The sequence below is a fragment of the Odontesthes bonariensis genome, chromosome 12, assembly GCF_027942865.1.
Source record: "Odontesthes bonariensis isolate fOdoBon6 chromosome 12, fOdoBon6.hap1, whole genome shotgun sequence".
Lineage (NCBI taxonomy): Eukaryota > Metazoa > Chordata > Actinopteri > Atheriniformes > Atherinopsidae > Odontesthes > Odontesthes bonariensis.
In genome coordinates, this window is record NC_134517.1 from 38,542,429 (window position 1) to 38,558,327 (window position 15,899).

The 15,899-nt window shown below is 51.3% G+C and overlaps 1 protein-coding gene across 34 annotated transcripts in view; it reads left to right on the top strand.

The window, feature by feature from the left end:
- ttn.1 (titin, tandem duplicate 1) overlaps positions 1-15,899 on the top strand; it is a 210,403-nt gene that overhangs the window by 26,646 nt on the left and 167,858 nt on the right. For 31 of the 34 annotated variants that reach the window (XM_075480395.1, XM_075480400.1, XM_075480404.1 and 28 more), the window contains 20 exons: positions 20-301; positions 1,349-1,615; positions 2,002-2,274; positions 2,360-2,623; positions 2,746-3,006; positions 3,467-3,727; positions 4,187-4,450; positions 4,811-5,071; positions 5,155-5,415; positions 6,074-6,334; positions 6,496-6,637; positions 6,718-6,886; positions 6,976-7,207; positions 7,345-7,629; positions 7,869-7,988; positions 8,082-8,270; positions 9,259-9,777; positions 10,046-10,549; positions 10,858-10,902; positions 11,115-15,179. In XM_075480395.1, the coding sequence (XP_075336510.1) occupies positions 20-301; positions 1,349-1,615; positions 2,002-2,274; positions 2,360-2,623; positions 2,746-3,006; positions 3,467-3,727; positions 4,187-4,450; positions 4,811-5,071; positions 5,155-5,415; positions 6,074-6,334; positions 6,496-6,637; positions 6,718-6,886; positions 6,976-7,207; positions 7,345-7,629; positions 7,869-7,988; positions 8,082-8,270; positions 9,259-9,777; positions 10,046-10,549; positions 10,858-10,902; positions 11,115-15,179 (8,925 nt within the window). The remainder of the gene's footprint in view (positions 1-19; positions 302-1,348; positions 1,616-2,001; positions 2,275-2,359; positions 2,624-2,745; positions 3,007-3,466; positions 3,728-4,186; positions 4,451-4,810; positions 5,072-5,154; positions 5,416-6,073; positions 6,335-6,495; positions 6,638-6,717; positions 6,887-6,975; positions 7,208-7,344; positions 7,630-7,868; positions 7,989-8,081; positions 8,271-9,258; positions 9,778-10,045; positions 10,550-10,857; positions 10,903-11,114; positions 15,180-15,899) is intronic. The other 3 variants (XM_075480426.1, XM_075480408.1, XM_075480428.1) reach the window with 3 other exon arrangements.

Below are 15,899 nucleotides of genomic sequence, written 5' to 3' on the forward strand. Positions count from 1 at the left end.
CTTTTGTGATCTTTTGCAGGAAAGCAAGTCATCACCTTCACGCAGAAGATGGAGGACATCAACGCCAATGAGAAGGACACCGTGGCCACCTTCGAGTGTGAAACAAACGAGCCTTTCGTTAAGGTCAAATGGATGAAGAACAATGTTGAGATCTTCTCTGGAGACAAATACCGGATGCACTCCGACAGGAAGGTCCACTTCCTGTCTGTGCTGACCATTAGCATGAGGGATGATGCAGAGTTCTCCTGTGTGGTCATAGAGGATGAGAGCATCCGGACAGCTGCCAAGCTTAATGTTGAAGGTGGGTTTCACTGATTATTTCCCCGGTGGTGGCTCCACACTGAGGCCACATGTTATGATCAACATTTTTCTCTGCTCCTCTCCCTGAAATGTGTTAAGGCGAGACACTACAGGTGAATTGGGTAATATTTTAAAATAATAGATATCACCACGAAACTTCCTCAGTTGATTACTTATACAAGTATGAAAAAAATGTACTACAAGTTTTAGAAATTTGTATGTTTAATTATGCAAAATATGCATTATCTCATTAAATATGCGCACATTTGCATATATTTCTGGAAGCCAGATCTGAACATATGATAAAGCCAGGTGCAAAATTCTTTCCTCATTTTGTTTACACACAGAATGAAAAGAAAATTACAGAGGGATTTCAGGATATCTGCTTTCATTTCCTAGGAAATCAAAATATACTGCCCATAGCCTAAAAAACATTGATTTTTGCCATATTTATTTTATTATAATGTCACATAAATCAGGCCAGGAATGATTTATCAACAAATCCTTCTGTAAACATCTTCGGAATACTGTTAAGCATATAACTGGAAAGTTTGGTGTTAGTAGGTGCTCCATAGGCTGAGATATTGATACTGGAAAAATACAAAAAAAAATGATTTTGAGAAAACGGCATTTAAAGATTTAAATTCAATTCAATTCAATTCAAATTAAAAAATACTTTATTTATCCCAGAGGGAAATTAAATGTTGATTTAACTCAATTAAATCAAGGAGTTATTATAGATGCTGATGGCTAGAAATAGGGGAATTCAATACATTTGTATTGGAAACAATTGCTCAAAAACAGAATAAATGCTCAGGCCCTTAGTAATACTAATATTGAATAAAAATTCTTTATAGCGGGTTGAAAGAACACATGTTGAAGGAGTAGACTGGCCCAAAATCTCAAAATTGACCACTGCATGAAAAATCCCAGTTTTTGCCTGCCGTGTCTCGCCTTAAATGGATCTTGGGTGGTACATACTTTAGGGTGGAAGAGCTACTGTGTTAACCAGTTCTCTGATGGACCATTTGCATGATGTGCTACACAGGAGCCCCTCTGGAGATGCTGAAGCAGCTGGAGAGTGTCGAGGTGCCAGAGACGTACTCTGGAGAGTTTGAATGCGTGGTGACTCGTGAGGATGCAGAGGGCAGCTGGTTCTTTGGAGAAAAGCTGTTGTCTGCCAGCAGTAAATACGTCATGTCCTCCCGCCGTGGAAGGCACAGTCTCTCTGTGAAGGATGTGAAGAAGGAAGACCAGGGAAAATACACTTTCAAAGTGGGCGACTTCAAGACAACTGCCTCTCTGAAGATGAAATGTGAGTTCCAAAAGCTCCACATACTCTTTGTTCCTTAGCTAGGAAATTGTTTTTGAATTGGCTCTATATGAACGAATTGGATTATTTTATGAATAATTATGATTACAATTAATTGAATTCCAATTGGCTTGAATTGGACTTTATTATCTAAGTGCCTTGAGATGACATTTGTTTTATTTGGCGCTATATAAATAAAAATGAATTGACTTGAATTGAAATGGGAATGTGGGCTTTTGGTCTAGAGAAGGATCCTTTGACCCTGACCCTGCCATGAAATTTGTTCTCGTAGCACCAAAATGTACCACAGACTGTGGTGTCTTGGAAAGAGTTGACAGGTAAATGTGTTGCTGATATAAACGCTGAACACACCTGTCTTTATGTTTCAGTGCGAGCTTTGACGCTGATGCAGCCGCTCACCGACCTCACGGTCTGTGAGGGCGACATCGCTCAGCTGGAGGTCAGGTTCTCCCAGGAGAACGTTGAGGGAAGCTGGATGAAGAACGGAAAACCGATCACAGCATCTGACCGTGTGCACATTGTGATTGACAAACAAATTTACAAACTCCTGATCGAAGACACCAACAAGGATGACTTTGGAACGTACTCTTTCGTGGTTCCTGAGCACGAGATTTCAACCTCTGGAAAGCTGGTTATTCAGAGTAGGTCCCGTTGACCCTTTTCTTTCAAACAGTGTGCTCATCCAGAATAAGTGTCTCAAACAAAATGTTCCATCTGGTGTTGCAGCTATTGGCATTCTGATCCCGCTGAAGGACACCACTGCCGTTGAGGGCACCAAAGCTGTTCTGGAGGCCAAGATCTCCGCTCAGGATGTCACCTCCATCAAATGGTACCACAACGACAAGCTGATGATCCCCAGCGACAGAATCCAGATGGTGGCAAAGGGATCCAAGCAGCGCCTGGTCTTCAACAGGACCTGCGCTTCTGATGAAGGACAGTACAAACTGGTTGTTGGCCGAGCCGACACCAGCTGCAGATTTACTGTTCAGCGTAAGTTACACAAAGCTAAAGGTTGAAATATCCTAAATGAATAACCTTTCGGATTGTTAGTGCTGATTGGTGTAAATATGAAGGAAACCGTTGGTGACTGAACCTTCGCTCCACTTTTACAGCCGTTCAGATTGTAAAGCCAATGAAGGACAAGGAGTGTGCCGAGTCTGAGAATGTCATCTTCGAAGTCGAGGTTTCCCACCCTGGCATCGACCCCTTCTGGACCTTCAAGAACCAGCCGCTCAAAGCCAGTGCCAAATACAAGATGGAGTCCAAGAACAAGCACCACGTCCTCACAGTCGTGCACGCAATGAAGGACGAAGAGGGCGAGTACATGTTTGCTGCTGGTGAGAAGACGTGCCGCGGTTCGCTCACCGTAACAGGTAGGTCACTGTCTAACCCTGACCCTGACTCTTACCCTTACCCTTACCCTGATCCTGACCCTGACCCTGACCCTAACCTAACCCTAACATTTACCCTAACCCTGACCCTGACCCTGACCCTGACCCTAACATTTACCCTAACCCTGACCCTGACCCTAACCCTGACCCTGACTCTTACCCTAACCCTAACATTTACCCTGACCCTGACCCTGACACTGACCCTACCCTGACCCTGACCCAAACCCTTACCCTGACCCTAACCCTGACCCTAACATTTACCCTGACCCTGACCCTGACACTGACCCTAACCCTGACCCTAACATTTACCCTGACCCTGACCCTGACACTGACCCTAACCCTGACCCTGACCCTTACCCTTACCCTTACCCTGACCTTTACGTGAACAAGTCTCCGCCAGTGTTTCTGGAGCGATGCATAACTGTCGCCCCTCTGTCACCAGGTGGCGCCATCACGAAGCCTCTGCACGATATGGTGGTCGCCGACTCCCAGACTGCAGTGCTTGAGTGCCAAGTCGCCAACCCGGCAGCAGAAGGAAAGTGGCTGAAAGATGGTCAGTCAGTCGACTTCAGTGAGAACGTGCTGAGTGAGGTGAACGGGGCCGTGAGGCGCCTCGTAATCGTCATCACCAAAGCCACTGATGTTGGAGAATACACCTATCAGGTCGCTACCTCCAAGACCTCAGCCAACCTGAAAGTTGAGGGTAGGTCCAGGCTTTCTATGCTTTTGATTGTTACACCCAACACTAAGTGACATACTCTAGTTATTTCTGTTTATGCGACCAAGAAGTTCCACTGAGATCCAATATAACTTCAGCAAGACAGAGCATGTAGGCACTGATCTCTAGTTTGAAGTAGCAGCCACAGCCTGCAGTAACAGCCAGGTCGACACAAGGTGGCGGTAACTCACCTCACCAGTTAGCTTCAGCATGCTAAGTGTCTGATCCAGTGAGGCAGCAGCTTACAGATTCTGGATGCCGACTTCCTTTTTTCACTTGGTTCGGAGGAGGGTAGTTAAACCTCCTGTTTCCCAAGCTGTCTGTTTTCAGAATGAGCTCATTCAACTTTGGTTCTGGTCTTTTGGGAGTCAGCTATCCACCTGAGCGACACACTGTATCATAAGTCTAACAATCATGGAGTAATGATGAAATTTGTCTGCACAGCTGTGAAGATCAAGAAGACCCTGAAGAACGTGAACGTGGTCCAGACTCAGGAGGCTGTGCTCAGCCTGGAGCTGACCCACGAGAATGTGAGGGGAGTGCAGTGGATCAAGAATGGTGTTGAGATCCAACCCAGCGAGAAATATCATCTCAGTATCGAGGGCACAGTCCACACCTTGAAAATCAAGAACTGCAGCACTCACGATGAGTCAGTTTACTCATTCAAACTGGGAAAGCTGTCTGCCAGCGCCAGGCTGAATGTGGAAAGTAAGCGACCACACTGGAAAAAAATCAAAGTCTTACCAAGTATATTTGTCTCATTTGTAGTCAAAATATCTCATTACACTTAATATGAGACACAACTGCCTAACAAGTACTATTTCAGCCAGATATAGGGACTTGTTTGAAGACAATACATATGGAATATCTTGTTAAATTAAAAAGTCTTGAAAACAAATTGTTTTGAGTTTTTAAGCTAATTTCAAGATCACTTTTAACTCAAAATTTTAGTTTTTTTACTTATTTTTGGAGGGGCATTTTTTCCAGTGCAAAAACAGGGTTTCAGTTTCAGGAAATTCACCAGATCACCAAAGAAACCTTTTTAAACTGAAATGCATTTTCCCACAGCCATCAAGATCCTGAAGAAGCCAAAGGATGTGACATCACTGCTGGGTGCAACAGCTGTGTTTGAAGTCGGCATCTCAGAGGACGACATCCCGGTTAAATGGATGTTCAAGAACAAGGAGCTGAGCTCCAATGAGCACTACAAGGTGCTCTCTGAGAAGAGGACCCACAAGCTGGTGGTTCAGGACGTGGACAACAGCAAAGAGGGAGAGTACACAGCTGTCGTGGGCCACCTGCAGTGCAGCGCTCGCCTCGCCGTCGAGTGTAAGAAGCAGCTCCAGCTGTTGTTGAACCGAACCAATGAACCTCAGGCCAGAATGAAACAATTCTGTTTATTTCTCCTGCAGCTCTGCGCGTCACCAAACCCATGAAGAACGTGCAGGTCCCAGAGACTCAGGCCGCCACCTTCGAGTGCGAAGTGTCGCACTTCAACGTGCCGTCCACCTGGCTGAAGAACGGCGTGGAGATCGAGATGAGCGAGAAGTTCAGGATCGTGGTTCAGGGGAAACTCCACCAGCTGAAGATCATGAACACCAGCAGGAACGACGCGGCAGAGTACACCTTCGTCTGCGGGAACGACCGAGTGTCGGCGACGCTCACTGTCAACCGTAAGATGCATTCACTGAAACTTTGTCTGGGTACAGCTGACCTTCAGAGTTTAAAATGCAGCCTCTGAGGAATCCGTTTACACGTGTTTCAACAGCATTAACAGAACATGTTGGCTTCCAACAGGGAAAACCTGTTCAAACACACCAGTTCTAACCAACTGCAGCCAATCTACAGACTCTAAATTCTTATGGACACATTGTGAAAAACAAATATCTGTAACTCCGTCCCAGTAAGAAACAGACTGATTCTGAGTAACTTTAACCTCTTAAGGCCGAGCTTTAGATGTCTTCCAATGAACACGTGTAATAACAACCAGATATTATCTTTGAACATGAAGAAAACTATGTCCATCTATGGGGACCCTGCAGCTTTAAAGCACCTCTCAGTTAACTTTAGGTACGTCACGGACATTTTAGATCAGGTCTGGTCAAGCTTTAGAATGAGGATCCCTTCAATGATCGCACATGAAAATGATTGATTTCAACCTCCTGCCATAACCTGTTATTGGACAGATGAACATGCTGACAAAGGGTCCTTTGACCTTTGCTTCCAGGAGCAAACAAAGCGTCAGAAAATGTTGTTTTTACCAGAATCTTCATCTCCAGTATTCTCTCCTGAGTGGGAGAAGTCTGCTGAACGTCTGATGTTGTTTTCCAGCTGTGCTGATCACCACGATGCTGCAGAACCTGAACGCTCAGGAGAAAGACACCGTCACATTCGAGGTCAACGTCAACTACGAGGGAATCACATACAAATGGCTGAAAAATGGCGTGGAGATCAAGTCCACGGACAGATGCCAGGCTCGCTGCAAACAGCTCAGCCACACTCTGAGCATCAGGAATGTTCACTTTGGAGACAGCGCCGAGTACAGCTTCGTGGCCGGCGCCGCCGTCACCGCAGCTAAGCTCTACGTGGAAGGTAAGACGTGCTGTCGGCCTCTGCTCGCCATGTGTGCGTCCGCTGCCTGTGGACCTAAAGGCTTCAGCCTCCTGGGGAGCCAATGTAGCTGGGCTGATGACCTGCTTAATCCAGCTTAATTACTTATGGGTTTACTTCTCTTCTGCCTGTTTCCCCTGCAGCCCGCGTGGTTGAGTTCACCAAACACCTGAAGGACCTGAAGATCACGGAGAAGAAGAGGGCGACGTTTGAGTGCGAGGTATCTGAGCCGAACATCCAGGTGATGTGGATGAAGGACGGCCAGGAGCTGGAGATGTCCGACAGGTACAGACGTTCACATTCAGGTGTGGAAGCTTTGCACCAACACGATGATGAACTTCTGCATTTCCTTCTTACTTCTGCAGATACAAAATGACTTCGGATAGATTTGTGCACCGTCTTGTTCTGCCGTCAGTTCGCTTGTCCGATGTTGGCGAGTACACCGCTGTGGCTGGGTCAAGCATGTCCAAGAGTCAGCTGGGAGTGGTGGGCCGGGATGTCCGAATCTCTGAGCCCACCAGCAGGGACATCACTGTGAGTTCGGGGCTGAACGGGGTTCCACGGGTCCGTCTGCTGACAGCTAAACGTCCCGTCTGGAATCTAATTACCTGCATCTTTCTCAGGTTGTTGAGAAACAAAGAGCAACCTTTGAGTTCGAGGTGGACGATGACGATGTGGAGGGTCACTGGCAGAGAAACGGAGTGGAGATCCAGTTCTCGGTGGAGGAGAGGTTCAGCTACGTCACCATCAGGAAGCTGCACCGCCTCACCATCTCTGAGACCTACAGGAGCGACGCCGGCGAGTACACCTTCTTAGCCGGGAAGAACCGGAGCACCATGCACCTTCATGTGAGATGTAAGTGATCCGACTCCACACACCGGGCCGCTCAGGTGTGTCAGGGCCAACATTGTTTGCTTTCTTATGTTTGAGGCATTATTTTAATAACACGTATTGTTGGACTGAAGGATTTAATTTTTTCTGTTGCTCCTCAGTGCCAGAACCGCCTCAGATTGTCCGTCACATGCAGCCGCAAGCGGCGATGTCGGGCAGGTCGGTTCGCTTCTCGGCACAGGTAAGCGGCCTGCCCCTGCCTCAGGTGTCCTGGTACAAAGACTCCCAGGTTCTGTCCGCCAGCTACAAGTGCAAGTTCCTCCACGATGAAGATGAGCACACGCTGCTGCTGCTCGAGGTCTTCCCCGAGGACGCCGCTGTCTACAGCTGTGAGGCCAGGAACGACTACGGAGAGGCAACAAGCTCCGCCCCTCTCACTGTGGAAGGTGCATTCAGACGTTCTTATGATCTCAGGAAGCTTTAATCTGTGTTTCTGAGGCAATAACAAGTCCTTCGTTATTTACTGACCTATCTTTAAACTGTTCTGGGTTACATCAGAACTTCTGAAACTGCCCTTTAATGCCGTGCTCACTTCTGAGACGAATAGCTTTAACACCACCTGTTGGTAAAGTATCCAGAACTTCTGAAACTGCTCCATGAGTCATGGGTTGTGTCTGCCTTTCAGTTCCTGAGGTGGCGGACTCGATGACCCGGGTCGCTGCTCCGGTTCTCCTCACGCCCCTGCGGGATGTGCTGGTCTCCCAGGGACACCCTGCCCGCCTGCAGTGCAGCGTCTCTGGGGAAGGTACTGCCAACGGCCTGCTGGGCCAAGCCCAAATATTATCAGGAGTGTTTAAGAGTTTGAGGCCATCCTGACTAACTCCCGCTGTGTTTCCAGATCTGCAGGTTTCTTGGTTCTGTAATGACAGAGAGATCAAACAGTCTGACATCTTCAGGATGTCTCATTTAGATGAAACCTGCCTGTTGGAGATCTCCAGAGTTCTCCCCGCCCATGAGGGAGAGTACTCATGTACTGCCACAAATTTGTCCGGAATGGTGTCATGTTCTGCCACTTTGAACATTGATGGTGAGTCCTGCCGGTTCCCGGCTGCCGGTCTCTGTGAGGCCGGCGCTGCCTGCATGGTCGTCAGCAGCAGAAAGAAACGCGACTCCGTCTTCCTCACAACGCTGCTCTGACTTTAAGCTTGAGTTCTCAACCTTTTCGTAGACACCCTGTTTGCATTTTAAAACCCTGAACTGTGTAACTGAGAACTGATAGTTGGCTCCCACTGAACAGATAGGGTTAGGGTTAGGGTTAGGGTTAGACTGTACCCCTAACCCTAACCCAGTGATCAGATCAGAGTTTTTGAGCGCAGCATAGATCTGTCCCCTCAGGTGTGCCGGTAAGGCCCAGTCCCCATTCCTCCCCTTATGTCCTACCACTTGGTAAGGTACCCTGTTTGGAATCAGGGAGTAGTGGTCATTTAGCCTTCATAATTGGCCCCCAAAGCCCAATTTAAGGACCAGTTCACCACAAGAGAAAGAACACCTTATTGAGTTTGTTGGTATTTTTGTTTAAATGTTAGATTAAAGTCATCTTGCATTTATGGTTCCACCAGACCCTGAATTAACAAAGATTTTCAGATAGAGTTCCCACACTGACTTGTTTCTGGGAGCATGCAGAACAAATGGACTGTGCCGGCTTTCCTCCTGACAGTGAGCGTCACCTTCCAGGTGTTCCAGCTGTGATGCATGACGTCTCCTCCACCCACACCACAAAATCTTTGTTTCAAGGTCATGCAGCATGGTCGGAACTGGAAATACAGCTTTCTGGATTCCTCACACTCGAGCACGGACTCACTCCAGATCTGTTTTTGATGTGAAACTCTGGCTCCGGCCCAGCTTGCATGATTGACAGCTGAAACCAGTCACTGCTCCTCTTCCTCACTGATCCTCAACTCTTCAACCCTACCACACTTTTTGGCAAACAAGTTGTGACACAAATAACCTGGAGATGTCACTAGAATCATGAGTGATGTGTTGACCTATTTCTTCTATTCTTTCTTGTTGCCCAGATGTAAAAGCCTTAGGTAGTGTGTCGAGCACCGGGGCTGAGACTAAGCTAATTCAGAGGCTGGAGGCTCAGACAGAGAGTTTCAGCTCTCTGCCGGTGGGACAGACAGCCCACAGTGTTGAGTTTACTGAGGCGGTCTCTGAGAGTTCCTCCATGTCGTGGAGGACCGTTGAGATTCAGATGGAGAGCGTAAGCTCGGTGGAGACCAGCTCTCACGGCAGCTTTGATTTCAAACCTTCAGCCGGCCCCGAGCTTTTGATGGAACTGAGCGACGTCAGAGTGAACAGCGGCGAGGTGGCCGAGTTCATGTGCTCGTTCGACGGGCAGCCCTTCACCGGGGTGGAGTGGGATCATAACGGTCAGAGCCTGGTCGACACGGAGCGGGTGAGGAGCTCTCAGAGCGGGGGCTTATTGTCCCTGGTCATCCACGCCGTCGGTGCGGCGGACCAGGGAAGGTACCGCTGCACCGCCACTAACCAACACGGTCAGAACAGCTCCGCCGCCCGGCTCACTGTTCAAGGTGGATAATCTTTCTTTTTTTGTCTCCATCTGGTCCATCCCACCCCTCCACCTGCTCCCCCTGCTTCCAGCCCCTCCCTGATCATTTAATATTTTAATATGGTAGAATGTAATAGAATAACACCTTCTGAAGTGTAGTTGGTCCTCTCCCTGCTGCCAGCTTCCCCTTGCTAATCCCATCATCCATCTTACTAACCATTTAGTGTTTAGAGTCATAGCCTTTTACTCTCTGACCTCTAATTACTCTCCCTAACTTTATTCTCACCCAGCCAAGGAAGCAAACCTCAAAGCAGAGACCCTCATTCCCACTGATTCTGTGCATAAAGTGTCTCAGGCAGACAGGGAGACCTTTAAAGATCCCTCTGACCAACACAAGCAGGACTCCGAGGAGAAGCCGGGATCCTTGCCTCAATCTTCCCAGAGACCTTACAACCTCTTCAGCCACTTGTATTTCCCTGACGTGGCGCCTCATGGCGAGCGAGGTCAACACCTCTCCAACTCCCCCGAGTTCCTGGTCAAACTGCCCCCCGAGCTGCTGATCAGAAACAGAGACGGAGGCTCCCTGTATTGCGTTATGAAGGGGCTCCCGCCTCCGTTTGTCCTCTGGTTTTATAACCGCTTGAACATCGAGGATTCGGTGTCGTACTCTCTGAAACGCCACGGCCCCCCGAGCTGTGTTAATGTTAATAATGTGGGACCTGGACAAGGGGGCCCTCTCACATGCAAACATGTAAACTCAGTCGAGGATGCTGAGAGCAGCACAGTGATGAAAGGTTGGCATCTGCATGCTTTTGGTCCTCTTACGCTCGGGCTTTATGTGGCCCCACTCATCCACACAGCTTTCCACCCACACGGCCGTCAGAGGGCCACACAGATTCACTTTGTGTCCTGCCACAGTGACTAAAACAGATAAAGAGAGGGACACTCACAGCACAAACAGCCACACCGGCAGCAGGAGGAGGCATGCAGGAATGTGGTTCACAGACAGAAAGCAGAACTGGTGCACGACCTGTCACTGATGCTAACGCTGTAGCGCTGGCTGTGGGAGGGTTTTTAACGGGAAACTTCTGTGTCTTTACAGTAACTGCAGTGGAGAAGGAACCCGGAGCTCCGCAGGAAGTCAAAGGTAAATGATGTCTCCGTCTGACCGCCACGTGTTTCTTCTGATTGTTTTCAGGTTCGGCTGGTGACTCTTCTGCAGGTGAACTGTTGTTTTCTGTGTTTAACTCTGACAAACCATCTATCCTTTTATTAGCAGGCATTATTCCGTCTTCTCCGCAGCTGACTGTACTGAACTGGAAACGGTGTCTCACTTTAACCTGTCGTTGTTCCACTCAGCCTTCTGTAGCTCGGCCATCGCCCTGGAGAAGCAAACCCGGGAGTCCTTCCGCACTGACCGAACATTAGCAGACACAACCAGAACATTAGCAGACACAACCAGAACACTTGAACTCACAGCAGAGAGCCAACGCTTCTCCAGCTCTTTGGAGAGGAAGACAGAGAAACCAGTTTTCCTCAGCAGAATGTCCCCAGCAGCTGTGGCTGTAGGAGAAGCCGCTGTGTTCACCGTCAGAGTGTCCGCCTTCCCCGAGCCTTCGGTTCAGTGGTTCCACGACGGGCAGAGCATAGCCAGCTCGGCCCGCTTCACGCTGGCTCGCCAGCAGGACGAGTACAGCCTGGTCATTAACAGGGTGGAGAGGGAGTGTGAGGGCGAGTACTCCTGCACTGTCAGCAACCGCTGGGGTCAGTCGAGCTGCACCTCCCATCTGCACCTTCAGCCGAAGGAGCCACAGAGACCCCAGCAGCCGGCACCAACCGGCACACCCCCCAGATTCACCAGAACTCTGGAGCCCCTGCAGGTGTCGGAGGGGGGGCAGTGCTTCTTCAGGTACTCTGTGACCGGAGAGCCCCTCCCTGAGGTGCAGTGGCTCAGAGGCAGCCTCCACATTCAGCCCAGCGGGTTCTGCGTCATGGTGAACAACCCAGATGGGTCGGGCTTCATCAACATGAAGGGTGTGGAAACAGAGCAGAGTGGTATGTACACCTGTAGGGCCTCCAACCCTCATGGGGAGGACTCTAGTTCTGCAGAGCTGCTGGTATTCAGCCAGAAAGCTCAGGAGGAGCACACGCTGCTGCACAAGACTGCAGGCCTGAAGATATCTATGACCCAACAAAGCACCGAGTCCAGATCGTACCAGGAGAGAACCCGGTCCGATCAGATGGTTTACACCATCAGCACCGAGGACCGGCAGATCCTTTCCAGGGAGGAGGTGGGGACCCTCAGAGAGCTCAACGTCTCTGCTGCCTCTCTTCCTGGGAAGCAGCTCAGCCACCAGGCAGCAGTGCTGCAGTCACGGGAGGTCCAGGAGAGGCTTCCTCCGGCCCCGGCCGCCCCCCAGCTTCCTCCTGGGAAGCAGCTTCATGTGGCCACGTTCTTATCTTCAGTCCAGGAGAGGCAGAACATCCCAGAGCAGCGCTCTGAGCCCATCCTCAGCCCCGAGGTGGTTGAACTGCAGTTCGCCCGGGAGCAGCCGTCTGAGCTGGTGTCGGCCACCTCTGAGGAGGTCCTGGCCCTCGCCACGGTGGGCGCCGCGTCTTTGGTGGTCCGAACTCCAGAGCACACGCAGAGCGTGACCGAGCCCAGGCAGCCCGTTCACGGCCTCCAAGTGGAGCCGGCTGTACCCATCCTGGATGAAACCTCAGGTGAGATGCTCAGAGCCGAGGAGGAGAGGAGCTTCAGAGTCACCGAGGGGGTGAAGATTTTATACTCGGCTCAGTCTGCAGGCCAGCTGCTGCTCACAGAAACACACTCTGAGCCTCTGCCGGCGCCGGATTCAGCGGTTAAAGCCGCGCTCCAGAAAGAGCAGCAGAAACCAGCCATGGCACCGGTGAGTGAAACCAGAGTGGCGTTATCTAAAGAGCAGAGGTTTGAGATGCAGGGAGCGGAGGTGCAGAGCATCAGGCCCAGCAGGGACAGGGAGTGCAGGTCAGCCGTGGCTGCTGAGGAGCGGTACGAGCTCCAGGCCGAGCGGGCGGCGCCGGTGCCGCCTTTAGGGTCCGCCGTGCGTCTGCAGCCTCAGAGCGAGCAAACACCAGCCCTGAACCTGCAGGTGATCAGCGATCAGGACGTTTTACAGTCTGAGGGGCGGCTGAGCGGCCAAAAGCCCCCCCCAGAGCAGGCGGAGGGCAGCAGGAGTCCCACCGTGTTGCATTCAGGGACTCTGGACGAGCAGAGGACGGTGCTGTGTGAGGCAGCCACAGAGTTCACAGCAAAGACCCAAGGAATCTCCGTTCAGCCAAAGAAAGAGCAGCCTCAGGCCAAACACCTGCAGTCGGTCCATTCTGCACCCGTTTTATCAAAGGAAGGCGAGCTGACCGTGAGCGACCCCGAGCAGCAGGAGGCGGCCCAGAGCCAGGAGAAGGCCAGAAGCCACGCCGCCACCTCAGAGCTGAGGAGGGAGATCACTGCCCACCGCCTCAGGGACCTCAGTGTGTCTGTGGACGGGGTGGAGGCCCGGCTCCGGACAGAGTCCAGGCCTCCGGGCATCCTCCCCGTGACCTCCCAGCCCCTGCAGCTGCCCAAGGAGACCCCCCTGCCGACCGATGTCCGGCAGCAGCGAGCGTTGCTGCAGAGAGAAGAGAACTGGAACGTCCTGCAGTCTCTGAACGTCACAGACACTCAGACTCTGCAGGAGGGCCACACCACGCCTCTCACAACTGACGAGAAAGTCAAACCTCAGATCAAGACTGAGCCCAAAATCCCCAAAAAACCTGTTTTCATAGAAGAGAAGGCCGTTGCCACGGAGAGCTGCAGCATCCTGGAAGCTGCTGAGGAGGACTCTGCGGTCCAGATCCGGGAGGGCCAGTCGGTCCGGCGGTCCGTGATCCTGGAGGAGAAGCAGCTGATGATGGGAGAGCAAGCGGCAGAGATCCAGCAACCCCAGGACTCCAGGGTCAGCGTGAGGACGCAGCCCAAAGCCGCCGTGTTCGTCCACGAGTGTCAGGACTCTCCGGCTCTGCCCAAAGAGCTCAGCTTCGTGGTTCACATGCCCAAAGCTTCCCGTCTGAGCATACGGCGGCAGCTCAGGGCGGCGCTGCAGGCGGCGGTGGCCAGCGAGCGGCCCGTGCTGCTGGCTGATGTGGTGGGAGGGCTGGACAGCGCAGGGATACAGGAGGTCAGGGTTCAGAGAGAGCCCCGGGGGGCCACATATACCTACCTCATTAGCTCACCAGGAGCTCCTCTGGAGATCAGCCTGAGCTTTGAAGGGGCGTACACCCAGACCGCCGACCTCAGGTCTGAGCTGCAGGTCGCTCTGCACGCCCTGGTTCACCAGGAGCAGCCCACATCTGAGCGGCCGGGCCTGCTGCAGACCGACCGGCCTCAGAGGGTCCGAGTCAGCTCAGCAGCCTCCAAGAAGGTGCTGTCCTCTGTGGTGGACACTGTGATGGTGGCAGAGAGCGCGGCGGGCTTTGCTCCCGATGTTCCCGAGTCTGCAGCAGTCAGAACCGAAGCCAGGGCTTCCTTCCAGACGGTTCAGACCCGGGAGCCTGTTCAGAGTCGCTCTGAGACCCGGGAACCTGTTCAGAGTCGCTCTGAGACCCGGGAACCTGTTCAGAGTCGCACTGAGACCCGGGAACCTGTTCAGAGTCGCTCTGAGACCCGGGAACCTGTTCAGAGTCGCACTGAGACCCGGGAACCTGTTCAGAGTCGCACTGAGACCCGGGAACCTGTTCAGAGTCGCTCTGAGACCCGGGAACCTGTTCAGAGTCGCACTGAGACCCGGGAACCTGTTCAGAGTCGCACTGAGACCCGGGAACCTGTTCAGAGTCGCACTGAGACCCGGGAACCTGTTCAGAGTCGCACTGAGACCCGGGAACCTGTTCAGAGTCGCTCTGAGACCCGGGAACCTGTTCAGAGTCGCTCTGAGACCCGGGAACCTGTTCAGAGTCGCTCTGAGACCCGGGAACCTGTTCAGAGTCGCTCTGAGACCCGGGAACCCACCGCCGCTGAGGCGATGCCTGCAGGACAGCGTCCTGCTGAGCAGCGTGAGGTCACAGGAATCAGAGAGGAGTATCTGTCAGAGGCGGTCATGCTCAGCGAGTCCTCCGACAGTCTGACGGATCGTCCTCTGGTCACCGATGCTCTGGAGGACTGTGCTGCTGAGGAAAACTGTGAGGCGGTTTTCACTGCCACCGTTAAGAATGCCACCGCCGTTACCTGGTTTCTCAACGGCCAGCCGGTGAAATCTGGCCGGGAGTTCAGGTGTTCCACAGAGCACGACACACACACACTGGTTATCAGCAGAGTGGTGAAAGAGAGGCACCAAGGAGAGCTGGTGTGTGAGGCTGAGAATGAAGCCGGCAGGACTGCGACTTCCTCCAGACTCACGGTGCTTTCAAAAGGTTTGATGACGGCCACTTCTTTGATATCATCATCCACTAACTCACACATGGGTGAACATCTGTCTGCAAACCTCAAACAGACCAGCAGTCAATCAGAAATCAATGCTTCTTACAGTATTTAGCTTAAAGATGCCATGGCATGAAAGTAAATGGCTTTTATATATTTTTATAGGCTTTAGTGTCCCCTAATACTGTATCTGAGTTTTTTCCCCAAAATTCTGCCTTGGTGCAGAATTACAGCCAGTCCTTTCCTTAGGATCCTCAGAATGAGCTGTTTAGGGTCTGCAGAGGAGAAAGGCGGGGCAAAGATTGCTCTGGTTTGCAAGGATGCACGTAGCGCGAGTCATTTCCATCAGGGGAAAGGCAGATATCTGCGCGCCATAACACCAACAGCAGGACGGCTATCAGAACAACAAATAAGTACACAACACTGGCGTTACAGTAAATGAGGTGTCCACTCGCATACCTCATGCTATTTACCGTTACATTAGGGACAGTGACTGAGCTATTAGCTGCTGAGCTATTAGCTGCAGAGCTAACGACACAGACAGACTGACCGTTTTGACTCTGGAACCATGAATGAATCATTATCCTGATGAAATGCACTGAATCTGTGGATTCATTCTTCTTCAGGAAGCTTGAAGTCGGGGGTTTTGGTCTAAAATGAGCGAGCTAACCCTCTCATGGGCATGCAAACACCTCCAACAGCCCAGCTGATGC